We start from the raw sequence: 23,478 nt of genomic DNA, 5'->3' as shown, positions 1-23,478 counted from the left end.
TGCAGCAGCTCTGTGGGTGGACTCTCCTCCTCTTTATGCTTAGAGAACATTTGGAATTTATGCTCTTTAACTTTCTTTTTGTTTTTATGTCATTATTTAGTTGCTGTATGTTCTTTGTAGGTTGCAGTGTAGTGGGGTAAATAAAAATGGGAGAGGGTCCAAGACAGAGTCAAACATGTAACATTTGTGGTTGCAGATGGGCAAGGATGGGAAGGAACATTTACCATGCGAACATGGCTGAACTTGGCTGCCTTGACTGAACTGTGGCATGCCATGTCTTAGCTCTTTAGTTTTCGAATCCAGTTAGCATTGCTTAGGTATTACAATTAGTCTTTGTATCTTTGGGTTCAGCTTGCATGGATTTACACAACCACAGATGGAAAATACTTAAAAACGGTGTCAGTATTAAACAATATAACAGCTACTTATATAACATGTACATTGTATTAAGTATCAGAGACGATTTAAAGTGTATGGAGGATGTGTGCAGATTATATATCCATCAAAGTCTATGCCATTAAATGGCATAGCACTTGTACTCACTGGGGGAGTCTGGAATCGATGCCCCAGGGATACCCAGGGAGGATTGCATGCCTTCTTTCTTCTCTTCTCCAGAATCAGATTTCTATGTACAATTCATGATAGATTCTTGGTCTAGTTGTTTTGGAATTTTAAAAGTCTGGTGTAATTTTATCATCTTTTTACTCAAAAGTTAACATTTAATTTTTAATATGTTTAAGGTTTTTCAAGTATTTGATAGTCCTTGGTTTTGTGAAACTACTGGCCATTGTTTATTATTTGCAAAGTGGCGATAACCTCATTTCATTATACTATCTTATAGCTGAGTACTTCTGTAAAGATACACTAGTATTTCATCATGGAGTTACCCTAAGGTGTAGTTCATACAGGAAAGAAAAAAAAGTTATCTGGCATTCTCCAAAGGCTATTAGCTTTTGATTGCTGCTACTACAGGTTACTACAGACTTGGCAGCTTAACAACACAAATTTAGAATACTACAGTTCTGGGAGTCAGAGGCCTGAAATAGGTCTCCTTAAGTCAGTGTGGTGGCAGGGCTGTGCATCTGCAGAAGGCTCCAGGGAGAAGCGCTCTGTCTTTGTCTCTCTCTCTCTCTGTCTCTCTCTGTCTCTCTCTGTCTCTTCCTCTCTCTCTCTCTCTCTCTCTCTCTCTCTCTCTCTCTCTCTCTCTCTCTCTCTCTGTCTCTGTCTCTGTCTCTCTCTGCCTCTCTCTCTCTCTCTCTCTCTCTCTGTCTCTGTCTCTCTCTCTCTCTCTCTCTCTCTCCTCTCTCCCCTCTCTCTTTCCTCTCTGTCTCTCTGTTTCAGCTCATATAGGCTGCTTGGTTTCTAGATGCCTGACCTCTTTCTGGTGATGGCCAGCAATGGTTGGTGGAGCCTTTCCCTCTTCCCTTTTTTTGTGGTTAATATTGGATAACTTTTTCAGGATAACTTTTCTATTTTAAGGTTAGTGATCAGCACTCTTAATTCCACCTGTTAGCTTTTTTTTTTTTTTTCCATTTTCAAGAAGAATGTGGCTGTCTTTAGTGGGGGCAGTTGTTCTTATTAACCAAAGTTCTGCCCACCCCCCCACCCTTCGGTGTTGAGGATTGAACCCAGGGCCTGTGCATGCTCAGCCTGCTGCTGCCCCTGACTGTGTCTCTATCACTGACTTGGGATTTTTGGTGTCTTTTAATTCATTGTTATTATCCTTCTTAGAATTCCATTTTTTTCCTGCCCTCGACAGAGAGAAAGCCTATTCTGTTTGAATGCTGTGTTCCTCAAGTTTTGGGAGCTTCCTTGATTTCCAGTGTGAACAGACATGGGCATGTCTCATACATTCCTGCTCCAGGTCTGCAAGCATTCCTGTCAGTGGATTTTCAGTATGTGTCAGAAATCTCTGGAAGACCTCTTAACACACAGATTGCTGGCTTCAGAGGCTTTGATGTTGTGGACCTGATATGGGGCCCCAAATTTGCATTTTTAGTTGGCAGATCATGCTATTTGTACTGTTGGAGGGGCTATACCTGGAGAACTACTGTAAGAACACTTGTTCTCATGATAGAAAATGATAAAGATTGTAGTATGGGTACTAGGGAGGACCTTTTCAAGAGAAGGAGGGAGAGAAGGAAATAGGAAAATATAACTGCATACTGAGATTTCAAATTCAAAATTACAGTTTAACTTTGGTGTGTGCTGGCCCTCGCACTTGAACCCTGGGTCTGGGCACTGTGACTGAGCTTTTTTTTTGCTCAAGGCTAGTGCTCTACCACTTGAACTGTAGCTCCAATTCCAACTTTTTGGAAGTTCAATGGAGATAAGAGTCTCATGGATTTCCTTGCCTGGCTTTGAACTTCCATCCTTAAAGGTCTCAGTCTCCTAAGTAGTTAGGGTTATAGGCATGAGCCACTGGCACCTGGCTGATGACTTATTTCTGTTCTCCAGTAAGTTCTTTTTCCTGTAGTCTCTGTTTAGCTGAGAAGCTAGTGCTATATACTCTAGTGTCTCCCTTCTTCCCAACATTCTACTTCTTGGACCAATTTCTCTATTAGGCAAGAGAGGCTGGGTTATTCTTTAGTAAAAATCAAAATAAAAACAAAAACAAAAACAAAACCCAACCTACTAATAATTCCTGCATCTCAGTATTTTATGATAGGAGTTACTTACTGCTCATGTTTTCTGTCTCTGTAACTGTGACTCTGTTCCTTATGGTTTGCTTTTGTTTGTTTGTTTTCTTGCTGGTCTTGGGGCTTGAACTCAGGGCCTGGGGACTGTCCCTGAGCTTCTTTGTGTTCAAGGCTAGTGTTCTATCCCTTGAACCTCAGTGCCACTTTGGCTTTTTCTGACTAATTTATTGGAGATAAGTCTCACAAACTTTCCTGCCCAGGCTGGCTTTGAACTATAATCCTCAAATCTCAGCTTCCTGAGAAGCTAGAGTTACAGGATTGAGCCACCAGTTCCAGCTATTTTTCTCTTTCTGTTCTTGCTACTATTCCTCAGTTTGCACAATCAGCTTAATATGGTTAGATTTGTTTTGATGCTCTCACTTTTAGGGGGATTTTAAGTTTACTTTTAAGATAATGTTGCAAACACTTAAATGGTCACATGTGAAGGTGAGTTTTACCCTCTCTTTGTCTCCTCCTTCTTGTTCTCTCCTGTATCTTATAGGCAACTATTTAATTTGTTTTATGATTAAATAAATGGCATTATGCTATTTGTACTTATTTCTCCTGGGTTCTCCCTTCCCCTCACCTCCTCTAAATACATGCTGAAGATTCCTTTAGGGGAGAATGTTTATGTAGACAGTGAATTCTCATTCCTTTTCCTTTATAGCTTAAGAGAACTCTGTGGTGAGGTGTATCATAGTTTACTCCTCTGTTAGTGGGCATTTGGGTTGTTCAAATCTTATAAATAGTATGTATTTTAAGGAAGTCACAGCTTACTTACTTTCTACCATTTCCCCCCTTAACTTTTTATTGTGATCATTTTCCATGATATTGGAAAAAAAGTCTTTGTGAATGGTATTAAGGCAGGTTTTGTTCTGGTTATTAAAGTACTACAGCTTGCATTTAGAGATTGAGGAAAAAATAAGACATTTTCAAAAATCAGAAAAAAAAGTGAAAATAAACTGGGAAATACCCACAATCCTTCTCCTTTGGTACAGTTATTATTTTAATGTGTTCCCTCAATGCGTTTATCACATTTGTATAAATATTTAGAAAACAATCAATGTCATATTATGTACAGTTTGGCATTCTGATTGTTACTAATAATTGTGCTTTTTAAAATGTTATACTCCTTGTAATATTTTCTTTATTATTTCTCCTTGATTGCTATTTTTCTCAACATTGTAAATAATATGGTGATAAATATGTGTGCATAAAGCTTTGCCCAGATTGTAGATTTTCTGAAAGTAAGTTTTTGTAAGACTGTAAATGAGAAGGAAGTACGTGTTTGTTAAATGCATTTACGATTAACTTGTTCTGTTATAGCAATAATTTGGCGGGGGTGGGGGGGGGTTCAAACAGGCATGAAAGTCAAATTTTTTGTGAAGCAAATTCTATTATTTTCTTCTGGTAGGACCTCAGAAATGAAGTTGAGAAATTACGCAATGAAGTGAATGAAAGGGAGAAAGCAGTGGAGAATCATTACCAGAGTCTTTTGAGTGAAAGCAGCAGAAAGTTGCACAGTCAAGAGCAAGTCATCAAACGTCTGAGAGAAAGCGCCAATCAAAAGGACTTGATGCTTCGGGTACCATATCTTTTTTTTTCTTCTTTGCTTAGCGTATTTTTTAAAACTTTCTCAGTATATATGAGTATAGTCTTTAATGATGTGTGTCAGACAGAGCACTTTAGGACTTTCTTTATATAGTTTGGGCCTCAGCCACCAGGGAGGTAGGAGAAGGCAGAAGCTCAGAGAAAGGGAAGAGCTTATCCTGGGTCAAAGGATAAGTGGCAGAGGCTTCTCTGTTCAGGAGGTACTTCCACAGCAAAGATTTGCTGTGCCGTATTTGAGTTCGTCCCCATCACTCTTCTCTGCTTCCCTAATTACTCCTTTCAGTCTTGGGAAACCTTTCTTATTTGGTCATGTAATGGATTTTTGAGATTCAGCTCAACCTAGAGGTAACTATGACAAATTGAACATAGGTGTTTTAACTCTGTTTCCTGCTGAAACTTTGTTAAAATAGCAGTAATGGAATAGAAGGTATAAACCCATGGAGACTAACTAGGAGAATGGGAGCAGCTGTGAGTTGGCAACAAAACTTGTGGATAGACACAGGCTACCTGCCCAGGATCCAGTGATTGCCTGTGTGCTACACAATGACTAAAAGCCAAGAAGAAGCCGATTTAGGTTACAGCACTGGGAAGGCTCAGTGGCATTGGCTGTACTGGGTAGCTTTGAAAACAGGAGACTTCTCTGGAGTTCTAAGCAATTATAGGTGACCCTCTTCTAATTTACAGGATATCTCTGGAGACTTTAAACCAGAGCAGCTCTGGCCTTGGGGTTACTGAGGCCACTGCTACCAGAAGTGGATCATTAGAATGAACATGGGGGGGCGGGTGGGGAACAGGAGTGTGCACCAAGCAGTGAGATTCCCGTCAGGGGAGAAAAGGAGGGAAAGTGCTAACAGTTGGAGGTTCTCCATCCAGACAGCTGTGTTCCCACTGGACTATCGCACTGTAAGGCCACAGCTGACAAGTCCTTGCTACAATCAAGAGTTCTTGAGAAGTAGGTCAGTGCTATGAGTTTATCAAGTGGAGGAAAGCTTCTAAGAGGAAAGACAAAGTCCAAAACAGACAGAAAGAAAGATACATGGAAGACATAGAAACAATGCAAAATTAAACTGCCTTAAAAAAAATCTTAACACCATAACATGATTAAAACTTTTTAAAATTTTTTATCAGTATCTGATAATAAAAGAACGATCTAGATAAGGACAACCGGTTCCTCTTTCTAGCTTGAGGAATTGAAAGAAGACCCACATGCCAAATCAAATCTTTGTGAAATTTCAGCCCATGGGGATTTGAAAGGCTTACAGAGAGAGGACCACATAGGCCTCCCACAAAGGACCCAGATTCAGAGTGACACCAGAATTCTCAGTAGCCATGTTGGACACCAGAAGCCGGGGGCAGTGCTTTCTGACGTTGAAGTGATTTCCAGCCTGGCATTCTGTCCTTTGCCAAACTGTCAGCTAGAGTGAGGACAGAATAAAGTGTTTTCAGATTGCAATCTTAAATTATCTTAGGAAGAGGGAGAGACTTGGAGATCCAGTAAATAGGGAACTCCCTGGAATGTGGTGAAGGGAGTGGCGCCCTAGGGCAGCAGCTATGCCGCCTTGGGCAGCTGAGGGAGGTGTTACTAGGTTCTCCAAAGCACTACAGTGGACTTAGCAAAATAATGACATGGTTGACTCCTTTGAGAAGGATTTCTAAATTCCTCCAGAAAGTTTGGAGAAAACGTATATTCAGTAGAATTTAATTTTATGAACTAAATAAACAAGTAGAATAAAACAGTCACTAATTCCAAGAAAACAAAGAATTGAACATGAATGGAAATAAAACTCATAGAACAGTGGATGGCTGAGTAGTATGCATGGCTATAATGATGTACGAAATATTGATTTAAAATTACAATATAATTGTTAGGAGGAAGACATAAGAGCTGAATCTTTAAACTTCTGTGGTAACAACCATTAGATAAAATTGAAATGTAGATTTACAGTGTAGAAGCATAGGAGAAAAATAACAACTATTTAAGGAGTTAGAAGTTCTTTTTGTCTGGGAATTGTACTTCTTTTCTGGATAAACCTCATAATGCTGTTAAACTATATGTATAGGATTGAATAAAAAAATTAGAAAATAGAGCTAGATGCCAGTGTCTTAAGCCTGTACTCAGAGCTGCTTGGGAGGCTGAGAAATCACATCTTGAGGCCAACCCAGGCAGAAAAGTTTCTGAGATCCCTTCTTACCCTATTTCTGGGTGTGGTGGCATATGACTATTATTCTAAGCTATGTGGGAGGATGAGATACTATACCAACCTGAGAAGAAAAAGTCTGTGAGATGCCATCTCAAAGGAAGCTAGATGTGGCAGTGACACTGATATCCCAACTACTATGTACTGGAAGCCTAAAATAGGTAGATTGAGGTCCAAGTGTGTTCAGGCTAGATCTCAAAAATAACCAGGGTTAGAGGTGTGGCTCAGTGGTGGAGTGCCTGTCTAGCTCAGTGTAAAGTCTTGAGTTCAACTTTAGCACTATAAGAAAAAAAGTTAAAGTGTTATTCAAGCACAGCCAAACTGAGGCAGTTCTAGACAGGCAATGTTGGTTGTTCAGTCCCAGTTCTTCCTATTATAGTTCAAAGTGTTACTTTTGCTTTTTTCTTCTTTGTTTTTTACCTAATTTCTTCTAAATGCTTAGCATGGCACATTAATTCTGTTAGGAGTTTAGAGGCAAGATGAGGTTCCTGCCCTTGATTCCCACAGAGAGTAGACAGAACCTTAATTCAGGAGTTAGTAGGCTTTATATGGTTTGGAATAGGCCCTGTGCTTGAACTTGGCCAAATACCAGAGAATTGATTTCCAGTTGTCAGATGTGTTTTTGGACTCAGATCTTCAGAGGGTCAGGAGTGAACTTACTGTGTGCCATCACCAAAGTGCTTTTCATGGGTGGCCAGGCCCCAGTGTGGCCTTGAAGTTCTCTTCCTGGAAGTCATATTCCCTCTTAGATGTGGACACTTCAAGAGGAGACTCAAGATGGTTGATCTCAGTATACCAGCACTCTAATCGTTCCAGAGGCTGATTGAATAGGAGATGAACCTGGTTGTAACCTCATGATCAAGATGGACCCTGGCTTGTAACTAGTTGCTTTAGGTCAGACCAGGGTGTTGTTCTCTGCACTCACTGAAGAGCTGCACAGTTGTACAAGTGAGGAAGGTTCCTGGTAGCTGCTGCTATCCTCCACCCTACCTGGCTGCATGCAGCTCTTTGAGTTGTGATAACATGGAAATGGAGTTGTATTACAGCTTCGTAATCACCTCATATTCTGGGATGATGGAAATTATTTGGCAGACATATGGGCATTGTGACAAAATAAAAATTCTCTCCTTAGAGAACTTAGGAGAATCTCTTTTTATTTTTTCTTGATTAAAAACTTTCTTATGATTTGTTTCATTTCCTTAGAAATTCAGTGAAAAAGATTTGGAAGCAATACAGCAGAGTCATCATTTAATGACCACGGAGGATCTGGAGTTTGGGAGCGAAGGCTTAATAACAGAAAAGTGCTCTTCTCAACAGTCACCAGGCAGCAAACTCATCTTCTCTCAGGCAAGCTCGGCTGAAATTGGATGTTCACATGCGAACGTATTCATATTCTTTTCTGAAACGCATTTGATAACTTCTCTGATCTAGGGAGCCTCAAGTTCCTTCTTGCTGATAACTGGGCTTACCACAGGTAAGGCTCCTGAAGACTAGGAGCCTTTAGCTGAATGTCAGCATTGGCAATGCACACATAACAGAAATCACAGCCTTTTAGAGGAGCCTCGTATTTGTTGTCAGGGGTCACATTGTGAAAGCTGTGATTCTGAGTGGTGAGATTCCTTCTCAGATACACACAACACATGGCACAGCAGGCCCATCCTTGTGTAGATCCAAGTTGCCTTTGCTGTCTCCTTTCCTTCATCTTCAATTTTGTGCAGATTCCTGAATATTCTCGGTGCCTTTGCATCCCTGAATCTGAAAGGCTTTTACCTTCCTTGTCTACCCGCTAACTCCTGCGCATCCCTGTAGGTGGCGCTCCTCCCTGGACCTGTTTATGAGCCTCCCTCTTCCTCTGGCCCCCAAGCTTCCTTGTGTCGGTATTACAGATTCACATTTCTTCATCTCTCTGCTTGAGCCCCTCTGCAGCACTGAGGTAGGCCCTGCATGGGGAGAAAAGGCATTCTCCTGAGTCTAGTGCTCTGCCTAGTGCCTGGCTCTGTAAAGGTTAGTTGAGTGAATAATGAATGGAAGTCAGATTTTTTTTTTAAAGATCTGTCTTTGATTAAGTTCATCTGTATAGAAGACAGAGGACTTACACAAATTAGTTCTCTGATGAATGGCTGTGACTGTTGACTTGTGGTTTTGTGAAGGGTGATTCTCAAAATAATTAACAACCAGCACAGCATGAGTACTAGCCATTGGAACTGACTTAGGTCAGAGCCTCTGGGTTGGGTACCACTCCTGTGGTTTCTGGATCAACAGATGTGCCTGAGGGGCCAGGGCCTCTGGGGGTGGTTGGAGTGGATGAGCCAGGGTTTATTTTCTAATGGATATTTAACTATTGTAATATTTTAGCAATTAGCATTGGAGATTGTGCTGAAGTTTAGATTAGTGTTGGACCTAGTCCTGGGGCATTGTTGGGGAATGTTGGCACTCCTTTTTAGTTCTGACCATTTGTGCTTTGCATTTCACGGATCCTCTGGAGACTGTCAGCATGGATTATTGGGGCTTTGGGCTGGCCCAGTAGAAGAGGGGGACCTAGATTTCCCTCTTGCCTCTGTCATTCACTTAGGCAACCTTGGGAAAGGCTGATAATGAAGTCTCAGACAGCTAATGTTTTGTGATAGTAACTTGCATTGAGTTATTTGATTTGACCACAGTTAGTTGGGCTGTGAAGATGCTCATTAACCTGTAATAAGACAGTCTGTTTTGAAATAAGATAGCAGCCTGTCAGGTTTCTCAGAAAGACATCTTTGCTAATTTGAATATATTCAGTTAGTTAAACTGCTGTTTTGAATCACATTTGATTATTTTAAGAAAAGTGTTTTGAACAAAATGTTTATAAACGTATTGTATTTTAAAATTTAATTTCACTGTTTTTAGGATTGTGTGTGTGTATGTATGTGTGTGTGTGTGTGCTAGGTCATATCTGTAGTGCACGTAGCCACAGGTATAAAGCCATTGCCTGGCATTTGCTAACATCCACATCCCAGCATTGTTTACATTTCTGTGCAAGGTGCCCAAGTGTTTTACAAGGGCTTTAATTCCGTTCTGCAAGGCTAATTGCAAATTGTGGATAAGGAGTTAGTTATAAATGCTCACTTCAGAGTTATAAATTCTTACATGTCAATGTAAGAAATCCCAACTGTTGCAGCATTAACTGTTTTTATTCTTTTTTCCCCCCCAAGAAAGATTTGCTTTTCAGATTGTAGTTCTTTCTTTGTGAAAAATGTGGATTTCTTCTGCTGTGCCTTTGGCCATTTCGTGTTGATTTAGGGTTTATCCTCTGCCCATTTCTGCAAAGGGCTTGAGGCTATGATGTTGTCTCCTTAGACTTGGGGCAGTTTGCTTTACTTCTAATCATTGTGTGATCCTGAGAATTAATGCTAGATGATCAGGGAATTGAAGAAGAGAGAGTTGACTGGATGTGACTGGCTGCAGCCAGAGATTTATATAGCTCAGTTATTGACATGGTTGGGACATTGCTGCTGAATTTTCTGAGTATTAAAATAAATGTCTTTGTTGCAGGGTTGTGACATAGCTACTGAAATAGATACCATTTATCTACCAGGCCACTAAATTGCCCTGATTAGCAAGAAGTGATCCATTAAGCTATGTCTTTTTGCACGTCTGCTGCCTCTTAAGACTGTGGCCCGCACATCCATGTGTTTCCTTTGAGTCATTAAGGAAGCAGTGGCACAATGGAAAGTGCCCTGCTTTGGGGGCAGAATACCTGTCTTGCCTGCCTACCAACTCTGTGACCTCGTGCAGGTCACTAAATTGCTCTGAAATGCACCTTCCTTCTCTGTGCTGTGTGCTATTATATGCCTTCCTTCTGGAAGGACTAGAAATAACAGAAGTGTAGCAGTTGAAAGTCTTTGGGTTGTAAGCTGTAGGAACCAACATGGAGTAGTTTGAGCAAAACAACCCTGAAAGCACCTTGCGTAGGAACACTGGAGGCTCCCACAGATGCCAGGAGCTGAGTAGCCATTCCTCGAGAGGGAAAAACTGTGGCAGCCCTGTCCATGGACCTTGAGGGTAGAGGTCGTGGGCTTTAAGTTTGACATGATCTAGATGCCATGACTGCCAAATATCTGGTGGTGTCTAAATTGTGGAATCCCTGGGAGAGAAATGTGCTAGTTTGATGTGTGCCTAAGGCCTGGCTCACAAGGGGGAGGAATATTCCTAGGACTTGCCCCGGTGTTTCGGGGACAGAGGAATGATGGTGACTGGGGAGGACACTCCAGAGGCTGCGGAGAAAACACAGAGTCAGACACCACAGTAGACTTGTGGGGAACGTGTTTTTGTGATAGGAGGGGAGGCCTCCTGTCTCAGCTGCTTCTGGTTGGGGATGGTGGTAGAAGGTGGCTCTTGCTGGGCTCTCCTTCCCCTGCAGCCTGGCCTACTGCCTCTAGCTGAGATCTCCCGGGCTGTCAGCTCTGCTGAGGGAGCCAAATGACTTCATTCTAATGGGGCATGATTCAACGCAGGGGAATAGGTGATTGATGAAACAGGACCCAAATGGCTCCGAAGAGTTCATTTATTTAACATGGGTGAGCAATTTGCTTCTAGGAAGACGTTGACTCACTCTGACTTCCATTATGCAAAATATCCACAGGAATCTCTGCTTTTAAGATTCCTAGCAATCCTTGTGATCCCCTCTTACCTGTGTAATCATTAGTTCAGCAAGTGTTTGTGACAGTGCTTGATTTGTGCCATACACTGTGCCTGGTGTAAGATGCCACCTCTCAAAAGCTGCTCAGGTTTCCAGAGGTGGTTGGCATATGAGCTCTAGGCAGAAGGGTGAGCCTGGTGCTCCAAAGGCTGAAGGAGAGCATCTTTCTTGATCAGGGAGGGTTTCCTGGTGAGCTGAGGCCTGAGTAGATCCTGTGAGGCATCCTGCAGTGTCAGTGGGAAGTGGCGAATGATGAATGATAAACCTTAGTCTCTAAGGAGGGATGAGGGGGTCAGCCTTGGGGCCTGGATGGAGGGATCTCCCAGGATTCCTGAGATGGAAGGAAAGTGGGAAATGATTAGGAGTGGAGCCAAAGAGAATGGTGGCCTGAGGCCCTGATGGTGGTTTGGAAGAAGAGGAGAGGGTAACTGTACTGGTCATTGGGTCCTAATGTGGACCTGTTTTTTCCTCCTGAGGGCCGGGAGCCCAGCCTACCGAGGGCCATTTAAGATACAGGGGCCTGAGTAGAGACTCTGTCATTGGTTATGTATATCTGCAATTTATTTTCGAAAACTCTATCCCACCAGAAATCCATATTCATGTCCTTTTTTCTAGCTCTTGGTTAGCTTTGAGGTTATAGATCACTACAAGCTTTGACTTTACCATTTCTGAGCTGAGTTAACTCAAACAAGTGACCTCTGCTCTAAGAGAATCAGTTTTATCATCTGAAATTGGGAAGCTTAGTGTAGCCCCCTGCAATGTTGTGATTAGACAGTATTGGTAAAGTCTGAGACAGCATTCAGAGCATTAAAAGGCCAGTTGCAGCTGGTAGTTATCAAGTGTTTACTCCTTGGAGGCTTCTTTCTGAGAACTTTGTGTGGATCGACTCATATAACCTTCTTAACAATCCTGTGAAGTATTTAAAATTATTTATTCCATAGGTAAGTGAGGACCTGTTCAGAGCCACACCTTGGTAACCATCACTGCCTTCATGTTAGATGCCCAGTACATTTTCTTGTTTTGTCATTGGCTCTTCTTATGTTCTTTGGCTTTCCTCTGCATGTGATTGACAGTGACATGCTAACCTTGCTAAGTCCTCAGTGCTTGATATTGTTTTGGGGAGTGATGGGTGGGCAAAGGCCATGGGTCTGGAACATGATCCTGACCTTGGACATGATTGCTCTCCATGCTTAGATTCCTTATATGTAGAAGAGGAAGAGGGGTGGGGTATCAGCTTGGGTTGTCATGGGGATTCAGTAAGGGAATGCCTGTAGTGGACGTGGCATGGTAGCCGACTTGACACAGACTTGGCCTCCTTTATCCTGGCATCCTCTCTTCCGTTCTTGGCATTTCTGGGAGGCTGTGGCTGCACAGGTGTGCACAGGTATGAGCCAAGAGGATCCTGCATGAAAGTGTTGTGTACAGAGGCATCTGGAAGTACCTTGTGCCAGGGGCATGTGGGGTGGCTTCCAACAGGACTGGCTTTCTCTTGCAGTCTGGGTGACTAGCTTGTCAGCAGCAGGTATAAGGGGTTCAGTGGAAGCTCTCAGTGCACAGTGGGGCCTTGGCCTTGTGTTGTTGGAGTTACAGCAGTGTGCTCCTGCGTCAGGCTCTTAGCTTGCCTCTGCATCTCATTGGCAGCCTATGTGTAGCCAAGGAACCCTGCCATTGAAAAATGTTTACATGCACATGATACATGTATATGGCTATAAAGGGAAGGAAATAGGATGAAATTCAATTCTCAAAATATAAAAATACACCATAGGTATGAAACTTTATATCAATGTGCTAAAATAACAAGATGTAGTGGTAAGTATAGGACTCGCTTTGAGGTCGTGATGAGAATAACCAGCATGAAGAATCTGGAACATGCACAAAATAAGTATCTTTATGATAATGTCACAGGAGCAACACTAGTATTAGTATTTGAAGGGAATGGTGAATTTCAGCTGGAATTTAGTGGAACTGAAGTGTAATTTATTGCAGCCCTTAAATGTTAGTCATTTGAAACCCCCTGTCCTAGCTGGTATGGTGACGTCAGGAGAACATGTGAGTCCATGTGAGTTTCAAAGGCCTTGTTTGCAGTCCCTGTTTCTCTGTGCACTGAGGATTCGCTTCAGCATTTGGACAGTGCCTGGCTCCTATCTGGAATGAACTCTTCTCTACACATTAACTTTAGTTATTTTAATATTTCTTTTTTTTTTCTCATGCTGGAATAATTCCAAATTTGTAGAAAAGTCACAAGAATAGAGGATTTAATTTTTTTTTCTGAGTCATCTGAGAGAAAGTTGCCCATGTGAAGCCCCATGACCTCTGAATACCGTAGTGTATTTATTTCCTGTAAATGGTGATACTGTCACTGCAAGCAGGAAATGAGCCCAGACTCATCGCTATCTTCTAATCCTCAGCCTCATTTATACTCTGTTGGCTCTCAGAAATGCCCTTTGTAGCCAGAGGTTCTGATCTTGGATCAGAGTTCAGTCTGCCATCTTTCCATGATTCTCGTGACCATGATCCTTTGGGAGTGCCCAGGTAGTTACATTTGTAGGATACCTTGCACTTTGGGTTTGATACCCACTTGGTGATTGGATTCAGTTTGTGCTTCTTTGGCCTGAATATTAGACTTGTGATACTATGTTTTCCCTGTGTGCTATTCTGTGGCCAGTGCTCTACCACTTCTAGCTTTTTTGTGTTTTGGTGGAGATAAGAGTCTCACAGACTTCCTTCCTGGACTGGCTTTGAACTGTGTTGCTTAGATCTCAGCCTCCTGAGATTACAGATGTGAGCCACCAGTGCCTATATATATATTTTTTTGGGGTCCGGTCGTGGGGCCTGAACTCTGGGCCTGGGCACTGTACCTCAGCTCTTCAGCGCAAGACTAGCACTCTACCACTTGAGCCACAGCGCCACTTCTGGCTTTTTTCTTTTTGCTTATGTGGTGCTGAGGAATGGGACCCAGGACTCAAGCATGCAAGGCAAGCGCTCTACCAGTGAGCCACCTTCCCAGCCTCACCAGTGCCAATATTTTTAGGGGGGGGGGTCTGGTCATGGGGCCTGAACTCTGGGCCTGGGCACTGTCCCTCAGCTCTTCAGCTCAAGGCTAGCGCTCTACCACTTGAGCCACAGCGCCACTTCCGGCTTTTTTCTTTTTGCTTATGTGGTGCTGAGGAATCGAACCCAGGGCCTCAGGCATGAAAGACAAGCACTCTACCACTGAGCCACCTTCCCAGCCCCAGTGCCAATATTTTTAAAGTGTGCAGTTTTACTTTTTGGTGATATGGGCTTTGGACTCAGGGCTTCCTACTTGCACTACACAACTGTACCACAGCTTAAGCTACACCCCCACCTTCTTTTGCTTTAGTTGCTTTTCAGAGAGTGTCGTATGTTTTCAGCCCTGGCTGGCCTAGACTGCAATCCTTCCACTGGTACCTCCTGCATAGCTGGGATAACAAGTATGAGCCATCATGTCTCACCACAACTTGGTGTTTTGGTAAATGTATAGATTGTGAAATTGTCACTGAAGTCAAGGTAATTGCTATGCTTATTACCTTACCTTGTTACTGTTGTTTAAGATGGTCAGCATCTTTAAGATCTGCTGGGTTAGCAATTTCCTGTACAGGTGTATACTCTCTAGAATTTTCTCATTTTGGGTAACTGAAACGTTGCTCTTGGACCAGCAGCTCTCTGTTCCTTCTTTCCTCCCTCCCTCATGCCCCTGGCAGCTACCCTTCAATTCTTTTAAGTACCTTCTTGCTCTCTGGCATCACAGAATGCTGGGGACATGTCTTCTATTGTCCTTGATGTCCCTTGTCCCAATGCTGGAATTAGGCTCTTTCTCCAGATTTCCCTTGTTCCTTGTAGTGCATAGTTTATCTCAAATCTGCTTCATAACTCCACATTCCAACACTGCAGAGTGACTGGATCACAATTTGAACTTTTTTGTGTGTACTGGTACTGGGACTTGAACTTAGGGTCTAGGTGCTGTCCCTTGTTCAAGGATAGCATTCCACCATTTGAGTCACAGTTCCACTCTAGGTTTTTGATGGCTTATTGGAGATAAGAGTTTCAAGGGCTTTTCTGCCTAGGCTGGCTTTGAACCATGATCATCAGATCTCAGCCTCCTGAATAGCTAGGTATGGATGACTGACGGCTGGCAAAATTGGGACTTTTTAAACAAAAAAATCACATTTGTGAATATTAGTTCACAAGATTACATTTCTATTGGAAGCTGTTAAGCTGCTGACGCTGGGCTGTATTTTCAGTAAGTGGCTCAGTGTCAGATGCCTCCCAAGTACCACCACTTATGTGACCCCTCCACTCTCCTGTTAGTCACTTATCTCCAGTACTTGTCATGATCTGGTGTGAATTTCTCTTTGGAGCAAGAGTAAGCATGATAAGGCACTCTTTGTTGTATTGTAGAAATAGTGACCAGCATCTCTGAGGGGCAGCAATCACGTTAGATGAACTGGGTTGGCTGACGAGTTATTCCATTGTGGGTTTGGAAACAGTTTCAACTTTGTGCTGGGTAATTGTATTTGTCATCTTCACATTACTGTAATGAAATAGAGAGATGCTGAGCTTACAAAGAGAAAAGGTTCACGTTAGCTTACAGTTTTGGAGATTCTAGACCCAGGTTGGGTAGATCCATTGTGTTGGGTGTCTAGTGGAGGAGCTGGGGGGCCATGAAATGGAGTGCAAGGTGGAGCAAACTACTCAACTCATGTCCAGGAAGAAAGTTGAGGAAGAGGCTTGAGTGTATCCTGTGACTAAAGAGCCTCCAGGGGGTTCCATTTCTCAAAGGTTCTAATCCTCCTAATAGCCCCACCTGGCCACCAAGCTTGTAGCACTGGAGACCTTGGGCATATTCCAGATGTACACTACAGCAGGCAGAGCAGGACAAGCAGACATTCCCCACTCCTCCTGCAGGTGGTGCTGGGTGACTGTGGCCTGAGCCAGATCCTGGCCCAGGGCCTTACCTTCTGTGCTTTGGAAAAAAAACAAACCAGAACTAGCCACATATGTTTGCATAATAGAAGGCTGCACACTTAAGATTCTTCCCCTGATGTCAGCTGCCCGTTGTCATTTCCAGGAAAAGCTGCATTCAGACTATGAAGAGTTGGTCGAGGTCTTAAAGAAGGAACAGGACATCTATGCCCATTTGGTGAAATCTCTGCAGGACCCAAACAGGTAAGGGTTTTTGTTTGGAGAACACACACACACACACACACACACACACACACACACACACACACACACACACACACACACACACACACACTGGAGAACACACACACACACACACACACACCATGCACATTCGTACAATGCTGGTGGTCTCACACACACACACACACACACACACACACACACACACACACCATGCACATTCGTACAATGCTGGTGGTCTCACACACACACACACACACACACACACCATGCACATCCGTACAACACACACACACACACACACACACACACACCATGCACATTCGTACAATGCTGGTGGTCTCTTATCTCTTAGGATCCTTATAAAGGACTTGGGTAGTAATTGCCCTATTTAATGGTTACATATACCTGTTATCTATAAAGAATTGCCTATTTGGCAACAAAATTAGGATAAAAACACAATGCTTACTCAGATTTTTAAAAATACTTTGTTATGTATTTGGAAAGTGCTTTCCCAAGTACTCTCTTGGATACTCTTTGCAGTAATATTATCCCTATTTTACAGGGGTCTATATAACAGAAGGTAAGTGACATACAGAGTCACATGGCATTGCTAGAACTCTGAGACCTTGTGGCTTGTGTCTGCAGAACTGCTAAAATGCACTGGTGCCAGTGAGAACAGCCAGTTATGAGCAATAGTCACGTTCTAGACCTGCTAGCTTGAGTCTTCAGGCAAGAGACTGACTCTAGGCCTCTGCATGTTCATCTCTAAATGCAGGGACTTTTCATGTTAAAAATTATATATATGTATGTATGTGTGCATAGATACATACACACACACATATATATATGGAGACACCTCTAGGTGGAAGGATATCGTGTCTGTGATATGCTTCAAAACAATATAGGAGCAGAGGAGTGGTGGGGATAGCTGTGGACTCAGATGGCCCTGGCTTCCTGGTTCTTGAGCCTGGCTATGGAGAGATGGGGCAGGGGCATATTACTCAAGTTTATCTTTTCAGTATAGGACTAGTAATTTCCACAGCAAAGTTTAAGACATTCCTCTCCCTCACATTTGCTTTTCCCTCCTCCCACTTCCCTCTTACCTGGCTGTGCTGGGTAAACTGCCTCTGTCCCCAGTTGTGTTTCCTGCCCTGCCTGGCCCAGCCTTCCCCTGCTTTGTCTCCCCTGACTCCCTCAGGATTGGCCTGTGTCACCCTGATTAGAAGGCCCAGCTGACCCTGAGTTCAGCTGCCTCTCTGTGTTTCTTCCCTTGTGCCTCTTGGAGCTCCCTCAGGGTGGGGGTCCTTTCCAGCTCTCTTCCTAAGCCTGGCACAGCAAGTCCTGTGGATGTGATCTGTGCAGGAAGGCCCTTCTCCTACACAGATCTTCTAAGTTAGGAGGTAATTTCCAGATTTTGAGATCTGAAATGAGTTTAGAGAAAAAGAAAACACGCTGATAAAACTCAGAGTGTAGGCCTCTCTTTGAACGTGAGCTTTTTCAAGAAGCCTCAGCTGCTGGCTGTATCACTGAGTCACGTGGAGAATCTCAAAAGGGCTGGAACACACGTTGTTTTAACAGGCTGGAGACAGGCTAGTTTTGGGTCCCTCATGGTGCCGTGGGTGGATATGGTTGCTCTCAACATCTTGAATGCCTCTGGGTTTCACAGGTTCTTCACTTACGCATAGAAATGTAGGTGAGACTGAAGTGGGTCAGAGCTGTGACTAACCAGGATGCTTGAAATGTTTCTTATTTATCTTCAGACTTGTAATGACTTTAGGGGGAGACAGACCTGGGTCCTCATCCCAGCTCTACCATTTAGCAGTTCTGAGCTTTTGGGTAAGCTTTTCTCGGTGAGCTTCAGTGGGTTTGTAAAATATAGAGTGATGACCTGCCTGCCTATCTATCCCTACCTACCTACCTACCTACCTATATCCCTACCCACGACCTTACCTATTTGCTTTTCTTCTTACCTACCTAACTGCCCACCTACTCTACTACTTAACTCTCCTACCTTCCTACCTACCTACCTCTCCTACCTACCTACCTACCTACCTACTTACCTACCTACCTACCTACCTACCTACCTACCTGTTTTTAGGTTGTTTTGCTACAACCAGTATCAATCTAATACTACTTGGGTCTTACTAAACAATAACATATTAAGAATAACAACATGGAGAAATGGAGATGTGGATCTGGGTGGCTAATACTTAAAATCACAGCATCTTGGGGGAATGGAGACCAGAATGATTATATTTCAAGGCTAGCCTAGTGTGCACCTGTGGTCACAAGCTACTTGGGAATCTGTAGGTAGGAAGATTGCAGTATGAGTCCTGCCCTGAGCAAATACCTGAGACTTTATCTGAAAACAAAAGAAAAAAGGGCTGGATGCAGGGCTCAGGTGGTAGATGCCTGCCTAGCAAGCCCAAATCCCTGAGTTCAAACTCCAATGCAGTGAAACACAACAAAACAAATAAAAGCATGAGAGGCTTAAGGCCTTCGTGTCTTACTCGCATAAGTTTAGCCTATAGGAGTGTTTAGATCCTCAGACCTGGCATATTTGGAGGGCATAATTGTGGGTGAGGGAAGGTGGCACTCCTTTTATAACTCCAGCCCTGTGGGCTCTCTGGAAGCTGGTAGTGAGGGTTGGTTACTGGAAAGCCAGAATGAACATCTAATTAAAGCGAGAAAGGGAGGAGGGAGGCTCACCTCCAAGAGTGGGACCTTCGAACCTTCACTGTTCAATCTTCAAAGCAACTCTCAGAATTGGTGCTTAGCCTCATGTTGCAGAAGGGGAATGTGCTGTCTAAGACGGTCCTGCAGTGAAGGATGGTGAACGCTCAGGCCTCCTTGCCTTCTTAGCCTAGGCTTGTGGAAATACGTGTCTCCTCTCCTCCAGCCCTCATCTTGAGTGCGGAAGGGTATCTTATCTGTGATATGCTTTAAAACAGTATAGGAGCAGAGGAGTGGGTGGGGATAGCTGTGGACCCAGATGGCCCTGGATTCCTGGTTCTTGAGCTTGGCTGTGGCAGGGGCAAATTACTTAGTCTTTTCGGTATTGGTCTAAGGATTTCCATAGCACACACTCAAGGTTGCCATACTCAGCAGCATTAAGATTTGGAACTAGATCATCATCATCATCATCATCATCATCATCATCATCATCATCATCATCATCATCATCATCATCATCATCAATGTTGTCATGAGGGTCTGTCCTGTATATTATAGGGCATTTAGTCATATCTCTGGTTTTACACATAGGCCAGTAGCACACCGCCCCTTTCACCCCAGTGAGACAATAAAAAATGTTTTCAGACATTGTCAAATGTTCTCTGGGAGAAAAAAATATCATCTCCACATGAAAATAGAATCACAGCTGTAGCTTCTGAAATTCAGGAACCTGAGCCTCGTAAGTCCCGTGTTTTGTCTGTGAAGGTTGTTGGGGTATGCAGGAGGGAAATGTCTCCTGAGCATCTGGTGTGTGTGAGGCACTGTGCCAAGCTCTTTCCCAGGTTGCATCTTATTTAACCCTCAAGAGTCTCCACAGGAAGGTATCGCTGTCCCCATTTCACAGGTGAAGCAGGGTGCGGAGCCAGTGAGGGTGGCATGAGTGTCCTTTGAGCTCAGCCTCCTCTGACTCCTCATTTCTGCCCCTGGCTGCTCCTTTTCCCCACCCATTCCTGGAACAAGAATGAGCTGGGTTCTTGTTTCTTTGAGCAAAACACCTTTGTTCTCCCAACTCCTCACACTTGAGAAGATTGTGGAGTTGGGAAAATAGAAACGACAGGCACAGAGTAGCAGCGATGTTCTTTTCACCTGTCAGGAAGAGGGACAGTGGCAGTCAGTGGCAGTCAGCTCTCCCCAGCCCTAATCATGGGGGCTTAGCTGACACCACCACCTTTCCTCCTCCCTGAGAAATGTCTCAGCAGTGGGCCTCTGAGCCAGCACTGTGCACTGCCACTTCTGGAAGGTTCTCTGTCAGCTGTACAAATGGATGATTATGACTGTTTGAAATGAAACTAGGTACAGGCTGGGAGTAGGGACCCTTCCCTCTTACAGAGATGGCTTCACAATGAACCATCCTCAAAGCAGAAAGCATAGAGTAGGCATAATGGTTTATGTTTCTTCCAGTGCATGTTGATTTATGTGTGCAGTTCTGTGGATGGAGCTGAAAAATTCTCCACAGGAGAAGGGAGCTTGAGTCTATGGCACATATTCAGAAGAGCAGTAGCTCCTACACATTTGGGTGCAAAGTGACCAAGAATCGTTGGGAAAAAAATCTGGTGAAAAGCTTATGGTCCCTTTTCCTAGAAAAATCCATATATATATTAAATATTTTATAATACATATTGCATAATATATGTGTGTGTATATAATATATGTGTATATATAAGTGTATATATGTATATTGTATATATACATATATATGTGTGTATATATATACATATACATATACATATATATATATATATATATATTAGGTCATGGGGGCTGAACTCTGGTCCTGGGTGCTGTTCCTCAGCTCTTATGCTCGAGGCTAGCACCCTACCACTTGAGCCTAGTACCACTTTCAGCTTTTTTCTGCTTATGTGGTGCTGAGGAATCGAACCCAGGCCCTCATGCATGCGAGTCAAGCACTCTACCACTGAGCCAACTTCCTAGCCCCCATATTTAAAAAAAAATTATTTCACTGTTGGTGCACTTATTCAGGGAACTGTAGGCCCCACACTGGACAGAGAGTGAAATATTTCTATGTTTAATAAAGGAGGCATGACTTGTTAAAGATTGTCGTAGTGCTTCAACTATGGGCCTGGGTGTTGTCCCTCAGCTCTTCAGTTCAAGGCTAGTGCCACAGCACCACTTCCGGTTTTCTCAGTAGTTTATTGGAGATAGTCTCACAGACTTTCCTACCCGGGCTGGCTTTGAACCGCAATCCTCAGATCTCAGCCTCCTGAGTAGCTAGGATTACAGGTGTGAGCCACCAGCACCTGGCTGGTAAAGATGTTTTAATGGTTTTAAAAATGTCCATGTTCATTGACACTGCTGATTCCACTGCTGGGAATTCCAAAGAAATCAGAGCCCTCTTCAGGGCAGAGATGTGCACTGAGGCAAAGTATGCGTGCAGGTGTCAGCAGAGAGGGCCTTGTGTTCCTCTGGGAGCTGGGTTTGAATCCTTTAGATCAGTGTCCCCCGTATCCGTAGATATCTAGAGTCTTTCTGTGGAACTGCACTGTCTGTGAGATAGCCACCAGCCTCATGGTTAGCCCCATACTTACTTTACATTTAACAGTGAAACCTTTACTTCCGTGGGATATTAAGTGCTATTTCAGATGTTCAGTAAGCCCATCCGCTAGTGTCTGTATTAGACAGGGCAGAGACACAACATTTCTGTTGTCAGAAACTGTATAACTTCTGTTGAGCAGGACCCATCAGGCTTCAATGATTAATGAAGATCTGGGAGGAGGCTGGGCCCACATTTTCATGGCCTCCTTGCATCTTGGCCTCTGGTTCCACACAAGCTGTCTATACAGCTAAGAACTGTACCACGTTGATGTCTCTCCTTCCAGAATAAAAATCCATTCACAGCTGGGAAGGTGGCTCAGTGGTAGAGCACTTGCCTTGCATGCATGAGGCCCTGGGTTCGATTCCTCAGCACCACATAAGCAAAAAGAAAAAAGCCGGAAGTGGCACTGTGGCTCAAGTGGTAGAGCGCTAGCCTTGAGCTGAAGAGCTGAGGGACAGCGCCAGGCCCAGAGTTCAGGCCCCACGACCGGACCCCAAAAAAAAAAAATAAAAAAAAATAAAAAAAATCCATTCACATTGGGAATACACTGCAGTGGAGTTGTGTTGCCCCTAGATCAGTGTCTTAACTGTAGAATCATCATCTTCCTCCGTGCATTTTTTTCTTTCTTCCTCTTGTCTGTCTTATCTCCCATATGGCCTCTTTAATGGAAACACAGAAATCCCATATGTTTCTTTCTGGATTTGGAGTGCCAGGTGATGCCCTAGCTCTGGAGAATCTTACCTTCCATACCAGCCTTCTCAAGACATCCCAAAATAGTGGGAATATTCTGGAGAATTAGGGAATTCCCACCTAGTTATAGTCGTATCAAAACTGTGGGACTGGGGGATGAGTTGAAACAAACGGTGAAACATTCATCTCATTTAATCATTAAAATGATTGCAAATAATTTTCGGAAATGTGGGAAATACTTAAGCCAAGAAAGGCAAGAGTTCCACATTGCACACCTAATGTCATTTGCACCCTGTGAAAGATTTTAGAGAAAAAGTTGGAGGGGGAATACAGTGTCTGGGATGTTAGCTGGCTGTGGAATCATGGTAATTTGTGTTCTGTTTATACTGTTACATTTTAATGTTTCTATAATAAGCACATGTTTACTTTTGTTACTAGAAATAGCACAAGTGACATAAACATCACAGAAGGCTTACTGGGCTTTGCTTCTTAAAGTACCAACAGTCTGTATTACATTTCTGCTGTCTTGTTTTACCAAGTGTCAACAACCTGCAGGCTGAGTTAGGCCACATTTTTGCCTTGCGGAAGCAGCTGGAGCAGGATGTGCTCGCACATCGGAATTTGCAAAAGGCCCTGGAGGAACAGATCAGCGAAATTCGGAGGCGAGAAGGTACACACTCCCTTCCATGTATTTCCCTTTGGAGTTTCTACATGGAGGGCCTTGTCTGAAGTGATTCCTAGAACTCTTTTGAAGGTGGCTCATCTAGTCTTATTCAGCCTCGCTTCAGCCTTTCTAGTTGAGGGGCCTGGTGAACTATTGGTTTTTCAGCAGGTCTGTGGCAGGATTGTTTCCTGGCCGCCCCTGCTGTTTCCTGTCTAGAAAACCTCAGGAACTCGCAGTCCCTTTGTGTGGTAAATAACCATCATTGAGTGGGCTCAGCCTACTGCACAGACCTGTGGCCAGATTGCATGTTGAAACATTGTTCTTAGCCTTGCAGACTCATCCAAGGAGCTGCAGGCTGCAGGTCTGTGGGATGGCCACTGTGCCCATCACAGTGGCTCCCTCCCTTGCTAGATGTTGAGCCTCTTGCAGTCTGGGTTGGTGTCTTATCTTTCTGTAGCTCTTGTGCAGTGCCTGGCACGGGGGGGGGGGGGGGGGGGGGAACTGGG

General features: G+C 43.6%; 1 protein-coding gene across 7 annotated transcripts in view; it reads left to right on the top strand.

Moving 5' to 3' along the window:
- Cdk5rap2 (CDK5 regulatory subunit associated protein 2) overlaps positions 1 to 23,478 on the top strand; it is a 178,326-nt gene that overhangs the window by 75,583 nt on the left and 79,265 nt on the right. For all 7 annotated transcript variants that reach the window (XR_011369981.1, XM_070012605.1, XM_070012584.1 and 4 more), the window contains exons 13-16: positions 4,093 to 4,263; positions 7,691 to 7,834; positions 16,252 to 16,349; positions 22,848 to 22,978. Coding sequence is in view for 6 of the 7 variants with exons in the window: in XM_070012605.1 (XP_069868706.1) it covers positions 4,093 to 4,263; positions 7,691 to 7,834; positions 16,252 to 16,349; positions 22,848 to 22,978 (544 nt within the window). In the remaining variant the exon portion in view is untranslated. The remainder of the gene's footprint in view (positions 1 to 4,092; positions 4,264 to 7,690; positions 7,835 to 16,251; positions 16,350 to 22,847; positions 22,979 to 23,478) is intronic.

Source organism: Dipodomys merriami, unplaced genomic scaffold (assembly GCF_024711535.1).
Source record: "Dipodomys merriami isolate MVZ:Mamm:240054 unplaced genomic scaffold, mDipMer1.0.p SCAF_11, whole genome shotgun sequence".
In the NCBI taxonomy this organism is placed as follows: domain Eukaryota; kingdom Metazoa; phylum Chordata; class Mammalia; order Rodentia; family Heteromyidae; genus Dipodomys; species Dipodomys merriami.
The sequence above is the reverse complement of the archived record's forward strand: the minus strand, read 5'-3'. Positions and strand labels throughout refer to the sequence as shown.